We start from the raw sequence: 14933 nt of genomic DNA on the forward strand, positions 1-14933 counted from the left end.
CTTTGCTGCTTGATTATGACTGCTAGTCGGCTGAAACGGCCGTCATGGGGTTGGGGTTCTGGTTCAGGTAACTTAGTGTGTGAACTAAAACAGAACTGTGCTTTTGTTCCCCCCAGTTAGTCAGAAGAGCTCGTCAAAGTATTGGATTGCTAGGTGAAGCTGGAGACTGCTGAAAACCTGGGTTTTTGTTTTGATTTTTGGATTTTTTGCGTGTGTTTTGTTTTGTTTTCACCTTACTTACCATTTCTGTAGTATGTAAAGAGTATTAGTCTCAAACCTTATGTATAGGGTTTGTAAAGCTAGGAAAAATGAATACTCAGTGGTACAGTTTTTTTCCTTCTGAGGCTTCTGTTCTTAAATCAGTTTAAAAAAGACCCCCTTTTGTATATTTTTTCCCCATTGAATATCTTGATGGCTTTTTAACAGTCTTACTGGTTTTTAAATATTTATATGATTGTATTTTAAATATTGATTTTATTAAACTTATTTGAATCTTATTAAACTTATTTGAATCTTTTCTGTCTTTTTAGGGGAAGCAAAAGCAAATGCCCCTTGTGTTATATTTATTGATGAATTAGATTCTGTTGGTGGGAAGCGAATTGAATCTCCAATGCATCCGTATTCACGGCAGACTATAAATCAACTTCTCGCTGAAATGGATGGGTAATTGAATCTTCCTCTGTCTTTGGAATATGGTGATATATTTGGTAGCACTCTCAAGAGAGGAAAATTTTGTTTATAGGCAGCAGAGTAGTCCCTCATGCAAGAAATGAAGACAAGCTATTTTAAATACTGTATTACTTTCATTGCTAATGCAGTAATTGATAATTGATGTATCAACTCCTCTTAAATTAAGAAATATATTTTTCATTTACTGTAGTATGACAGGAAGGCAATGATTCCGGCTGAAACTAGTAGTCTTTTTGGAGATGTAAAGGGAGAGTACACTTGTTTGTGACTAGCTTTATGTGTTGCTGCATATTAAAAGCTTGCATCAATGTTCATAATTCAGAAGAAGTGGTGGGGTTGCTTTGAAAGAAGCAAAAATATTAACATCATGTAAGACATTCTGAAAGTCTAGGAACTGGGGGAGGGTATAGCTCAAAGTGGTACAGTGCATGCTTAGCATGCAGGAGGTCCTAGGTTCAATCCCCCAGTACCTCCTCTAAAAATAAGTAAATAAACCTAATTACCCCCCCCCCAAAAAAAACCACTTAAAAAAAAAAAGGAAGAAAATCTAGGAACAAATAATTTGAATTAGTAAACTTGAAAACAGTTTTTCAAAAATTGGTCAGGGACTCAAGCTTTTTGTGTCAGGTTCTTCCTAAGTAGAAAAACTATCATGAAGGTATGTAACCACAGATAATTTGGTGATTTATGATTAACAGTTTTATTGAAGTGCACTGGCCTTTTAAAAAACAATTAGAGATGTCTTACCATTTTGGGCATTAAAAAGATCAATCCCTTTTCTTCACTGTTAATAAGGTTAATGATAAACAGTTGTGTATAGAGCTTTTCTATGTGTGTTATTTTAATTTTCAGTGAAAAGGTACTTTTTTTTTAATAGGTTTAAACCCAATGAAGGAGTTATTATCATAGGAGCCACAAACTTCCCAGAGGCATTAGATAAGTAAGTATTAAAAATTTTGTGAAGTACTGATATATTCTAGAACAATGATGACTTTGAAAACATTGTGCTAAATAAAGGAAGCTTGTCACAAAACATAATAGATTGTATGATTCTTTTTATATGAAATGTTTAGAATAAGCAAATCCATAGCAACAGATAGTAATTTAGTGCTTGCCAGAGGTTGGGGAAAATGGGAATGACTGCCAATAGAAATGGGTTTCTTTTGTCTGGGGTAACTGGGGAGGGAATAAAAATACTCTAAAATTGGATTGTGGTGATGATTGGACAACTTTGAATGTAATAAAAACCACTGGATTATCCACTACAAATTCTGTGATACATGAATTGTATATCAGTAAAGCTGCTGAAAGAATCTTCTCACAACTTAATTATCTCAGATTTTGGGGAGGGTGGATGGAAAGCATTTTTAGAACAAAATTTACTATAGTTTAAAGTTTTTGTTGATTTTATTATATAGAAGTTATTCATATTTTCATTTGATCTAATAGTTCTTGCCTAAGACTCTAGTTTAACATTTTATACTTAGAGCAGTAAGATAGATGTGTGGCTGTCATAATAGACGGCTGTGGAATTACATGTTCCTTGACTGGCTGACTCACATGTTCTGTCTCTGCAGGCTTGTGTGCACACACTTATTTTTATGAACTTTTTTTTGTTCTGACTTCTGGTTATTGAAACTGTTATTTGAGCCATGTTTTACAAGGCACTAATCTGAATACTTAGGTTTAGAGTAAATATTGGTTGCCATTGTCTTTCCATCTTCTCTTTAGTATACCAGTCGTATTTAACTTGACCTTCAGCACAGTCAGCTTATTAACTTAGATTTCCTTTCTGTGTTCTCCCTTTAGTGCCTTAATACGTCCTGGTCGTTTTGACATGCAGGTTACAGTTCCAAGGCCAGATGTAAGAGGTCGAACAGAAATCTTGAAGTGGTATCTCAATAAAATAAAGTTTGATCAGTGTAAGTCTAATTCTGTGATGCAGACATTATCTTTATAAAATGGTAATATATCAATCCACCCTGTTTGTGGTCCTTACTCAGGACATCTTAAAAGACAAGTTCATTTAAATGTCATTTTTCTCTCCTTTTATTTGTTGTTAGTGTGTAACCAGAGATTCTGTCATTTTGAAGCCTGATTCGAAAGGATGTTTTCTTTTGAGTATTGAGACAGATAATATTTGATGAATCTCTATATAAATGTTTTTTAGATGAATATAAAATATAAAACAATAGAAACACCGGTGTATTAGGAGTACAGAACCTCATGATATAGTCAGTCACTTTGGGGCAAAAGAGAGGAAGCAAAGTATAAAACAAAACACATGGAAATATTATGGACCCACCTGAGTAGTAAAAGAAGCTGTTAAATCTGCAGTGTTTTCAAAGATAACCTGAATCAATTCATAAAACCAAATATGTTTCCTATAATAAGGGGGATTTTTATGTCCAAAGTTATTTCAGGATGAAATTCTGAAAACAAAATGTTGTCTAGGAATGTGCTTTTTCAATTTGTAGTTAGGCCAGTAACTACGTAAGATTTATCAATCATTATCTGGAGGCTCTACTTTCCTTTGTTTTTTGTGAAGTTATTTAAGTTTAAGAACTTTCGTGATTTGTCCCAATGACAATTTTAGTGGTACATTTAATAGGAATTTTGGCTTTTTCCCCTTATAATGTAGTAAAGTAAGCTTACTTTTTAGTTTTATTAAGATAAATTTTTAAATTATAGTTCACAAATCGGCTGTTTTCTGTTTTCTTTTGGAATGTGAGTTTTTATGAAGAGCTTTTTATTAACTCTTTTCGAACTTTTGTGCTGTGTTCTGTCTTCATATAGCTGTTGATCCAGAAATCATAGCTCGAGGTACTGTTGGCTTTTCTGGAGCAGAGTTGGAGAATCTTGTGAACCAAGCTGCACTGAAGGCAGCTGTTGATGGAAAAGAAATGGTTACTATGAAGGAACTAGAGTTTTCCAAAGATAAAATCCTAATGGGTAGGTTTTCTTTCTTTTTTTTTTCCACCTGTCTTAATACTATTTATTATGTCAGAGAAAAAAATTACTAATTTTGAGAGAAAGTTTATTAAAAAGAAAGGTACAGAAACATGCAAATACATATTCAAACATAGCAACACAGTTTGGCTTCTTACAGAAAAATGTATTATAACTTACACTCTTTGGGAGGCATGAGTACCCGTATTTTTCCTCGTATCTGATACTGCTGGTAAAAGAATAGTTAACTTTACTGTTTTTCAGTATTTAATTTTTATTTTGAATCTTAAGTTGGCTTCAAAACAGGTTAGTTATGATACTCCAGTTAAATTAGAAGTTTATTTTCTATAAATAGAATTAAGCTTTCCCTTTTGATGTAAGGATAAAAATGAAAGCTATGACAGTTTTGGTTTTCAGTTGACAAATGGTGGTTTACACGTGTAGAGTGGAGTCTACTCACTTTTTAAACTTTTACACTGTTTAAAAATATTTATTAATGATACTAAATTACATTACTCTAGGAATGACTCTGAGACAGATAGGCTTCATTCATTTAAATATACCTTCCTAATGGAGTGTTTCAACTTTTACTCTTAGGGCCTGAACGTAGAAGCGTGGAAATTGATAACAAAAATAAAACCATCACAGCGTATCATGAATCTGGTCATGCTATTATTGCATATTACACTAAAGATGCAATGCCCATCAACAAAGCTACAATCATGCCACGAGGGCCAACACTTGGACATGTAAGTATCTTTAGTTTTTCTTTTCTCTCAAATAGTACTCTTCAGGAGCTTATGTAGGAGTTTCTGATGAAAACATTTAAAAAGAAAATTTACTACTTCCTAAGTTTATTGATACTTTCTTCTTTAACTTCCTCAACTGTCTTGAAATCAGACATAGTGTGAAATGTATCTGCTAATAAAGCATATACTTAATATTTCAGATAATATATTTACATTCTGAAATTTAATTCAGGAATGAGAGCAAAAAATTATTAAATACATAGTTGCTTTTTTCCCCTCAAGAAATTATGTATCATAGTGGCTGGTTTAATCGTTTTTCTAAGATTTTTCTCATTGAGTACAACTTTTGTTTTCGCATCTTTCTAATTATAGAGGTTTTAAACATTTTTGTGCAACAAGGAACAAAACAGTTGTATTGCAGCATTAGCTACTTATTTATAAAATGTACTTCTGCTTGATAAAGAGTGTTCCTTGTGTAGATGGTGTCAGAAACATCTCTGAGCTTTCAGCATCGTGTATTGAGTAAGGTCATGAGAGACAAATGATAATTCAGGTTATTAATATAAGTGTTTCAAAACCGTGTCTGAATTTTTTCTTTGTTTTTTACTTGTCTAGGTGTCCCTGTTGCCTGAGAATGATCGATGGAATGAGACCAGAGCTCAGCTGCTCGCCCAGATGGATGTCAGTATGGGAGGAAGAGTGGCTGAGGAGCTTATATTTGGAGCTGATCACATTACAACAGGTTGGCTGCAAAGAATGACATTCGTTCAGATTGTGTTTATTGGTTTAAAGTTTTTTTTTTAAACTTGAGTTCTGTGTATATTTTTAAACTCCAGGTGCTTCTAGTGATTTTGATAATGCAACCAAAATAGCCAAGCGGATGGTCACCAAATTTGGAATGAGTGAAAAGGTAATAGCTAATTTTAATCCTTCTCACGTATCAAATGATGATGTGCCAGGTCTCATCATGAGAAAGCATTCTCATTAAAAACTGGTAGATTTTCCCCGTCTCATTCCAAATGAATTTGATGAGGCTTACTCTAAACTAAACGTTTTTTCCTTTTATTTTAAAAATTAAATTAAATTTTTTGGCTGGAGGAGGTAATTAGATTTATTTGTTTATTTATGTTTAGAGGAGGTACTGGGGATTGAACCCAGGACCTCATGCATGCTAAGCATGCACTCTACTGCTTGAGCTATACCCTCCCCTCTAAACATTATTTTCTGATAAATAAAATGTAACACTCTTTCCAGTCTTAGCTGCTCAGACAGTAACAGTTATTATTTCATGGATTAATCAAATGATAATACAAATTCTTTAGCCTTTTCTGTTCACGTGACATCAAAGACCTGCCTGTTGAGCTTGCCCTTTCCATGTATTTTGCATTCCTACATTATCACCGTGGCTCCATGAAGCAACTCCAGTACTCTGAATTGTGGATTTCTGGACTTAGAATAGCTGCTAAGGTTTTCTAAGAAGGTACTCAGAACCAAACTGAGGATTTAAAATTTTCCCTTGCTCGCACTTTTTAGACTTTCAGGAAAATAATGAAATTTTTTGCCCTCAAGGGCATATTTACATTGTAATTTTTCCTTGCTCCCATGATACTTACTTCCTTATGTATAGTACTTCCTCTGTTATGCACATTAGTGTTGGAGGTTTTCCTGTTCAATTTCTTTCTTTTCATTGATTTTAGCTTGGAGTTATGACCTACAGTGATACGGGGAAACTGAGTCCAGAAACTCAATCTGCTATTGAACAGGAAATCAGAATCCTTCTGAGGGTAATGATATTTTTTTTTATGTTTATTTATCTAATTATTCAAAATGTGTGTAAATATATAAGTTCCTCTGTTCTTTAGAGATGTCACTATATCTAATAAAGTTAATAGGTGGACCATTGCCACCATGATTGAAAAGTGTCATTGCTGGATCTTTGATGTAGACTGGAACCTCTGGTCATAGATTGGATCTTTATTTTATTCTGGCTACAGGCTAAGGACGGTTTATATCTGTGATTTAAATATTCAGTTCTACTTCAGCTATAAAACCCTAAGAGGTATTAGGATGAAAGACATTGATTACTTGATTATGTTGCTTTCCCACTCTGACATACTAATACTATTATTTGCTTTATGCCTGGCAGTGTCCAAATGCTGAGAATACAGAGTAGGCACAACAAAGAAATGTGTAAGAGTAAAATCAGTGAGATCACAGTTAATCGGTACTGTGAGTCTGGCCATGGTATAATTGATGCTTGGATTAGAGTGGTGAAGGTCAACCTTGAGAAACGTGGATGCATTCAGAAGATACTCATGTAGTAGAATCAGCATACCTTTGTGATGTTTTGGCTGGGAGGGCAGCTAACATAGAGCTGTTTTTTAGATTTCTGCCTCATGCAGCAGTGTGTTTGTGCCATCCACTGAGAAGACACTGGAGGCGGGCCACGGCTGCGAAGTGGGTAGATCATGAGTTGAATTTGAGGCATCTTAGTGAAGACTTCACGTTGGGAGAGATACATGGGTCTGGAGCTTAGTGCAGAGGTTGAAGGTTTTCCATTTGGATGTGCATGAAGGCACGTCTTCAATGGAGAGGGAGACCGAGCTGAGTACCCGAAGCCTTTAGTGAGCGAGGACTGCGATTCAGGTAGTTGATGGCGCTTGAAGGGTTGGGTAGGGCTGTAGTCAAGTGGTAGGAACTTCAGAGGAGTAGTGCTGATGGAAGAGAATGAGATACTGGAATGGGCTGGAAGTGGTGAAGGGAACAAATCGCTTACCTTTTTACCCTGAAGTATCTAGGTAAGAGTGAGTAAGTAAATGCCACTGGAGGGCTTAGAGAAAGCAATTTCCCTGAGAGGACCAAGTTTTGATTAACTCAAGGAGCAAAAATAATGCTTTAGAGTAGTTTGAGATGGAAAGTTTATGTAATAGGAAGGTTTAGTTGTTTCAGAAGAGAAAGAGTCCGCCTGTCCGGAATCTTCATTCTCTCCCTTTTCCCTGTGTTACTCTGAGTAAATTGTCTCTACTGTGCAAATATTCTTTCTTTGCTATAACACTTTCTAAAAATTCAGAGAACAGAATAGCAACAATTGAGTCATTTCCTCCTGGAGTGGACGATTGGATAGGCAGTAGGTACTGTTTCCAGTAGATGGCGAGCTTACGTTGTTACGAACTATCATGTTAGGTTCAAATGTGTGAGACATAAAAGGCATGAAACCTGGGGCAGGGGGAGGGTCTAGCTCAGTGGTAGAGCACATGCTTAGCATACACAAGGTCCTAGATTCAATCCCCGGTACCTTCATTTAAAAAAAAGCATGGAACCTAATAGTAGTCTCATATGTTATAAAGTAAGGGCTTCATTCCAAGAAAGTTTTTAAAGTATTAAATTATCATTAGTAATTTATCCTTGCTTTTTAGCTGTAATATTTCATAATGTATTTCTAATATTTTGTATATTTTCTTTGATTATTTACTTGAACATAATGGCTATGTTCATAATATCTAATGATTGTATCATGTTTATATGAACTGTTGGCTTCTTGGTGTTGGTAAATTCATTTTTACATTTTCTACCCAAAATATGATTAGATATTGAGATATTGGGACATTGTACAGGCAAATGTTGTGACACTGCCAAAAATGAACTGTTATTCCTGCCGTTGTTCATAAGCTGATAAACTTAATTCAGACTCACCTTGGAAAGAAGGTTGAAGAATTTAAGTGACAAATTCAGAGTAGGTTATTAAAAAACTTCAATGGATGAAAATCAAGGATAATCTGTAATGATACTGTGTTACAGTTGTCATAAATAGATAAGTGAGTGTGTTACCAAATAAAAGAATGGAAAGGTATATCTTTTCTGGCCATTCTAGATTGAATAAATTGATAAAATCTCAGGAGGCAAAAGGAAGAAACTCCCTTCTGTTTTAGGGTGTATCTTGAATAGAGAAATAGGTTTCTATCTTCACAGACCCTATTTAGAAAGCAGATAAATACAATGTATAATTTCTTTATTTCTTAAGTAGCCTTTTGTCTAAGTGGTCCTCAGTTATCCATATGATAGATTTTGAGGTTAAAAATACAACATTTGGAAGTATGAAAGAGTTATCTTTAGGGAACCAAGCTTTTAAATGCTTTTATCTTTTATAAATAGAAATCAATAGATCTCTTTCCTTCTCTCTTATTTTTTTTAGGGCACACAAAGGTTTTTTTTTCCTCTTTTATGATTTTTCCTTCTCCTAAGATTTGTGCCTCTTACCTACCTGCTTTATATTTCAGGAGTCATATGAACGAGCAAAGCATATCTTAAAGACTCACGCAAAAGAGCACAAGAATCTCGCAGAAGCTTTATTGACCTATGAGACTTTGGATGCCAAAGAGATTCAGATTGTTCTTGAGGGGAAGAAGTTGGAAGTGAGATGATAGCCCTTGGAATGGATGCATTGCTGTTATTATTGCAAGAAGATAAGTAGCATTGCAGTAGTCTTGTTTTGCGACGCTTTCCTCCCATTCTTGACTTGGTATCACTCAAGGGTGTGAAACACTTTGTCAATCTTCTGTCACATTTACTGAATTTTATTACTCTCATGATGGACACCTACTTCAAACAGCAAATTTATTAAAGAAAATAAAGAACTATCAGGATTGAAAACAGTTTGAGAAATGTCAATCAGTTATTGAGTTGAAAATAAGTAATGATTTTATGGTTGGTTACAGTGCTAGATGTGAATAGAAATTGTGCCTTTGGCTCTTGGGAAGTATGTTTCCTTAGCGAAGTAAAGTTCTTGAAGGATTCTCTATTTCTAGATAGTACTGTTTATCTTTGATAAAGAAATGATGCTGTTTGGCTGTTGGTAAATCATATTTCTACATACATCAGTGGAAACTTCATTAAGATGCATTTAATTATACTCTGGATTGACCATATGTAAAAATTTTTTAAATCTAAGAATTGTGAACCTACAGATGCAATCAGAATTTAAATGATTATAACCTTTTAAAAATGCAGCTTGCATTTTCATGTTTTTTTTAAATGACTTATCACTCTCAAAATGAAGTTTATTTCAGAGCAGCAGTATTTTGTTAAAAAACAAGTGACACAACCCAAATTCTGAATAACTATGTAATTATGCTTGGCATTGAAACCAAAATAAAACCAAAAACTCAGTCCCCTTCAAAGTGAACTTTTGAATTACTCTGTGTTAGAAATGGAAAGTTGTGTTTATTTTTCATTCAGATTTTGTGAATATGGATGTGTTCTTACAAGATTTACAGATGACTTTATTTAACTCAGTAGAAAAATTATTTTAGAGGACATTGTGTTGGTTTTTATAACCAAGTGATATTCTTGAAGTGATTTTATTAACATTAGTTACAGTTTTCTAGTAACTTTGAAGTTGTATATGGTCTTCATTGAGGCTGACAGAGGGAGCTTGCTATATGATATTCCTGGGGGTTTTTTTGTTTGTTTATTTAAAATTTTGATGTACTTTCAAACTTAGAGAAACATTACAAGAATACTACAAGGCACTGCCATATTCCATTGATCCAGATTTACCATTTGTTTTCATTTGTTCCAGTTTTTTATTGCAACTTCTCCCTCCCTCCCTCCTCTCTGTGTATATATTGTGTATGTGTGTACATGTCTTTGTGTGGACACGTTTTCATTTCTCTTGGATAGACTTCTAGAAATTGCTGCATGATGCAGTGAGTTTGTTTTAACTTTTTAAGAACCTGATGAGCTGGTTTGAAAGTAACTAATTTTACGTTCCAACTACCAATGTATGAAGGGTTCCAGTTTCTCCATCTCTTGCACAGTGCTGCTTATAGTCTTGTCTTTTGGACAGAGCCATTCTGTTAGTGGGTATGAAGTAGAATCTCATTGTGGGTTTAATTTACATTTCCCTAGACTAGTGATTTTCAGCATCCTCTGCTAGGCTGTTGGTCATTTGTATGTCTTTGGAGAAATGTCCATTCAGATCCCCCTTTGGGTTGTTGTCTTATGTGAAGACAAGTCCTTTATCACATGGATCTTGGTTTTTTCTTTGTTTTTTATCTAGTCTGACAATCTAATTTTTTTTTTTTACTTTTTTTTTTTAGCAAGAGAATAAATAATTTACTACTTGAGCAGCAAGTAAGGAAAACAAAGCAGTGTCTCCCTGAACAGCAAGATTGGGGAAGGTTTAAGCTGAGGGTACCTGTGTCTTCATGCAGGGGCTTGAGCAGAGGAGAATTCAGCATAGAATTGGGGCAGAGGTTGACAGAGTCCAGGCTTTAGTTGATTGAAGTCATGAGGGTTAGAAAAGGTCATCATCGTTCCTTAGCTTCCAGCCAGCCTTGGGTCTCAGCGAGGAGTTACCGTCCTCCTCTTGGTTGGGGGCCTTAGTTCCTGCAGAACTCAAAGCAGTCTGTGTAATTTGAATAGGGTATTTAGTTCATTCATAGGTAATATTGATATTGTTGCTTTTCTGTCTGCCATTTTGCTTTTTATTTTCTGCTTTTCTCATATCTAAAGAGATCCTTCTGTTCCTCCTCTTTTGTGTTATGTCTTAGCAGTTGCTCCAGGGATGACAGTATCCATCTTATCACTCCTCATCACAGTCTGCTTCAAAGTAATACACATTTACCTCTGGCAAAAGTAACTTTGTCCCAGTATATCTCCTTTTCTTCTCTTCTTTGTGCTATTGTTGTTGTGTTGCATCTGTACGTGTTACAACGCTCAACAATAGTGACATAACTATACTCTATAATCTTAAAGTCCTCAGTCTTTATATGAGAATATCTTTATTTTGCCTTTTTTTAAAGAATATTTTTGCTGGATATAGAATACACGGTTAACAATTTAATCACTTTGAATAAGTCATCCCACAGACCCCTGACTTCCATTATTTTTGGTGAGAAGTCAGCTGTTAATGATAATTTTGGTCTCATTTTCTGATAAGTTGTTTTTCACTTGCTGCTTTCAAGATTTTTTTTTTTTCTTAGCCTTGTGTTTGACTATGATGTGAATGTGTGGGTCTCCTTGAGTTTTTCTTACTTGGGATTTGTTGAGCTTCTTGGGTCTGTAGACTAATGTTTTTCACCAGACTTGAAAAGTTCTTTGCAATTACTTCTTCAGACATACATTTTTTGCCCCCTGTCTCTCTTCTTCTGGGGTCCTCTTTTTACATGTGTTGGTATACTTGATGTTAATCTGGTCTCTGAGGCTTTGTTGGTTTTCTTCATTGCTTTTATCCCTCTCCAGATTGATTACTTTTCTGTTGATTTTTTTCTTCAAGTTCACTGATTCTTCTTTCAACTGGATTTTTCATTTCAGGCATGTATTTTTCAGCTCCAAGTTTCCATTTGGTTCTTTCATATAGTTTGTATCTCTATTGATATTCTTTGTGCTTTGCATCGTTTTCATCACAGCTTTCATTAATTCTTTAAAACTTCCATTCGTTCTTTCAACATGTTCATAATAGCTGCTTTTAAGTCTTTGCTGACTCCAGCACCTGGAGGTAACTCAGCTTCTCTTGAATGCTTTTCTTCCTCGGTCAGGGTGTACTTTCTTTTCTTTGCTTTGTAGACTTGTTGAATTTCAGATAATGTAGCAATGCTAATTCTGAGTTTTTCCCCAGAGGTGGTTCTTGTTTTGTTTAGTAACTTGCCAGCAGTAAATCTGTGAAGTCTGCCCACTACAGTGTGCAGCCACTGATGTCACTGCTCATCTTTAAAATGTTAAATCTTGCTTCCTAAGGGTTGCTGCTGTGACTGCATAGCTTAGCATTTAGCCAGAGGTTGGACAGAGGTTGTGTTCAAACCCCATCAATCAGGCCTCCACTCTGCCAATGCATCTGTGTGGGCCAGCAAGTACATTCACTGTTCAGGTCATTTTCAAGTCTGCAGTGGTCTTTGCTTTCTAGTGGGGTTTTTTGCTTCTCCTTTGTGCATACATGCAGGCTTTGGCAACCGTGGGGATGTGGATGGCTTGAACCAGTTTCTTTTCTTGGCATGCCTGAATATCTGGAGGATACTGAGTGCTTATTCAAACCCAGATGCTGTGTGACCTCCCAGAACTTCCAGGGAAATACCTGGCTGCTCTGTTGCTTGCCCCAAACAGGACTACAACCTTAGCGAACCCTGTTTGCTTACCCTGGAGCTCACCACTGTAACTTACAACGCATCAAGTCAGATGAGTCCCTTCTGGCAGGGGCAGCAAGCCTTGTTCCCAGGGTCTGCCGTCGCCCTGGTTGAGTTGCTGTACCTGTAGACCTGGCAGGGGCTGTGGCAGAAAAGAATCCCTCAGGCTCACCCCGTTCTCACCTGAATGTCAGGGGTTTTCATGAATAAGCACCTCTTAGTTGCAGATCTTCAGTTAATTTCCAGAGTGCTGAAATGGTTGTTTTATTAAATAATTTTTCTAGATTTATAGCTGTTTTTTTCAAAATCGAGGTGGTTTATCAACCTCCTCACCATACCATGCAGAAAGTGAATTTCTCCAACTTATTTTGAATCACATTCCAACCAAATCAGTCTAATAACGATGGGCTTAGAGAGGACTTGTAAACTTTCAAAGCTATCCATTCAAAGCTACCAGAATGCCAGAGTTTTACGAGGAGCCTATATCTATTAAATTGATTACTTTGGGTAATTGATACATGTTTTATTTTCAGATATTCTTTGTATTTGTTCATACTCATTTTAAAGTGAATACTGAGTTATTACAATCTGGCTAGTTACAAGCATATTTCTTAATGTAAGAATGTAATATTTTAATAAAATATATTGGAATTTAGACTCGATCTTTGGATTGAAAAAATAACATCTAGTCGTGGGCATAAAATTTGGAGTTGATACATTGAACTGAGGATTTTATTTCTATGCAAATTCTCACCTGCCTCCATTCTATCACATGAATCCCCTTTCTTTTAGGTGAGAATGTGATACCACCTGCCTCCCACCCCCCCGCTTTTAACACAGAAACTTAATTTAGTTATATATCAGTGCTTCGTATGGGAATAGAATGGGTGGCTAATCTGTTATGAATTTGAGAATGCACTTTATGAATAAAAGAAATTACAGAGCTGCCAAAGAGGGATGGTGAGAGGGATAGGTCATAAAACCCAGTTTGGAGAGCTTGATATGAATCTGCAGTTCTGGGAGCAGGTGTCTCACTCACACCCAGGGAACCCGGAACGTGAGGAAGCTGGTAAGTTACTTTGGCTCAGGGAGAAGAACTGCTGGTGTGTTGAGACTGCTTTGCTCGCTCAGCATCTGCTTTGAGAAGACTGCTTATGTGGGACCAGATGTTGGTCAAACGTGGAAGAGAGAAAGTGAGCCTTTCTGAGGATGCATTGTAGATACCGTACAAAAGGGCCACTTAGAGGTGTGAACAGGCCTCGGAAGAGGCTAATCCGAAGTGGATCTGGATTCCTTAAGAGCCAAGAAGAAAGAAAGGTCAACAGAATGGACCATGTTCATTTAGGTCAGGGGAGTTGCAGGTGAGAACAGCTGTGGGCACAGGAATGCCTCTGAGAGAAAACTTTAAACCAGTTGCCAGGTCCAGGCTCCTCAAGACCACCTCCCAGGAGTATCAGCCACTTAGGAACTCTGGCAGGGCCAGAAACCATAATTAGCCAGCCGAGGGAGGAAGAAGAGGACCGTCCTGCCTTCCACCCCTCCTGCAAGTGGTCAGCCAGCAGTGTGGCCTCACTGAGCAGCTGAAGTGGCTTTTTCATAGTTACATGGTTAAAAAGTTCTCAAATGTTACACCATGCTCCAAAATAAATCTTGGGTTGGTTAAAGATTTAATTGGTGGAGAATAAATGCAAAAAGCAAAATAATAGTAAACATAAACATAAGGCTGAGCCACAGGGGAGTGTCAGCAGGCATGCGGAAACACTTTTTCATTTCATCTGTAGACCATGCATTGGTTTCTCCTAAGTTTGCACTTAATGACTCATATTGCCACAGTCTCTGAAACCATGAAAGCAGCTTTCTGCTGTTTGCACCTGCTAAATTCCATGGAGACTGGCTGGGGCCCAGAGGGATGCGGAAAGTAATAAACTGAGGGATAAGGAGATTTAGTTTTTAGAGGGAGCTCTCTGGGGATGAGGCCTTCAGCATCCTGAGGTTCCACGCCACTCTAACCCCAGTTGCATGCAAACATGATTTTCTCAGAAGCAAGTCTAACTTCTGCAAATGACCCGAACTGCTCAGCCAACTAGCACTAACATTTTATTTTATTTTAATTTTATTATTTTATTTTATTATTTTATATTAATTTAATTTTATTATATTTTCTTGTTTTATTTTATTTTAATTATTTTATTTTTTTATTTTTTTGGTGCCGAAACTCAGGAATGAATAGCACTAACATTTTAAAGGAATCCAATGCTGCCCACAATCAATCACAGAGTTTTGTGAAGCCTGGGGCTTGCACATGCGCACTGGGCATGCTGGCAGGCGGGTGGGGTGGGGGAGGGACTCCGGGCCTCTAGGCGCATGCGCAGTGACACCGGCTTCGAGGCGCGCAGGCGTACTGTGTTGCCAGGTTATCGTTATT

The 14933-nt window shown here is 36.5% G+C and overlaps 1 protein-coding gene across 1 annotated transcript in view; it reads left to right on the forward strand.

Moving 5' to 3' along the window:
* The window catches only part of YME1L1 (YME1 like 1 ATPase), a 28536-nt gene extending 19496 nt beyond the window's left edge, over positions 1-9040 (forward strand). The window contains exons 11-19 of the mRNA XM_006208883.4: positions 531-663; positions 1568-1630; positions 2500-2612; positions 3487-3642; positions 4237-4388; positions 5004-5130; positions 5225-5298; positions 6086-6172; positions 8666-9040. Of these exons, the coding sequence (XP_006208945.1) occupies positions 531-663; positions 1568-1630; positions 2500-2612; positions 3487-3642; positions 4237-4388; positions 5004-5130; positions 5225-5298; positions 6086-6172; positions 8666-8809 (1049 nt within the window). The 3' untranslated portion in view covers positions 8810-9040. The remainder of the gene's footprint in view (positions 1-530; positions 664-1567; positions 1631-2499; positions 2613-3486; positions 3643-4236; positions 4389-5003; positions 5131-5224; positions 5299-6085; positions 6173-8665) is intronic.
* The last annotated feature ends 5893 nt before the right edge of the window (positions 9041-14933 follow it).

This window comes from Vicugna pacos, chromosome 35 (genome assembly GCF_048564905.1).
Source record: "Vicugna pacos chromosome 35, VicPac4, whole genome shotgun sequence".
Taxonomy (NCBI): domain Eukaryota; kingdom Metazoa; phylum Chordata; class Mammalia; order Artiodactyla; family Camelidae; genus Vicugna; species Vicugna pacos.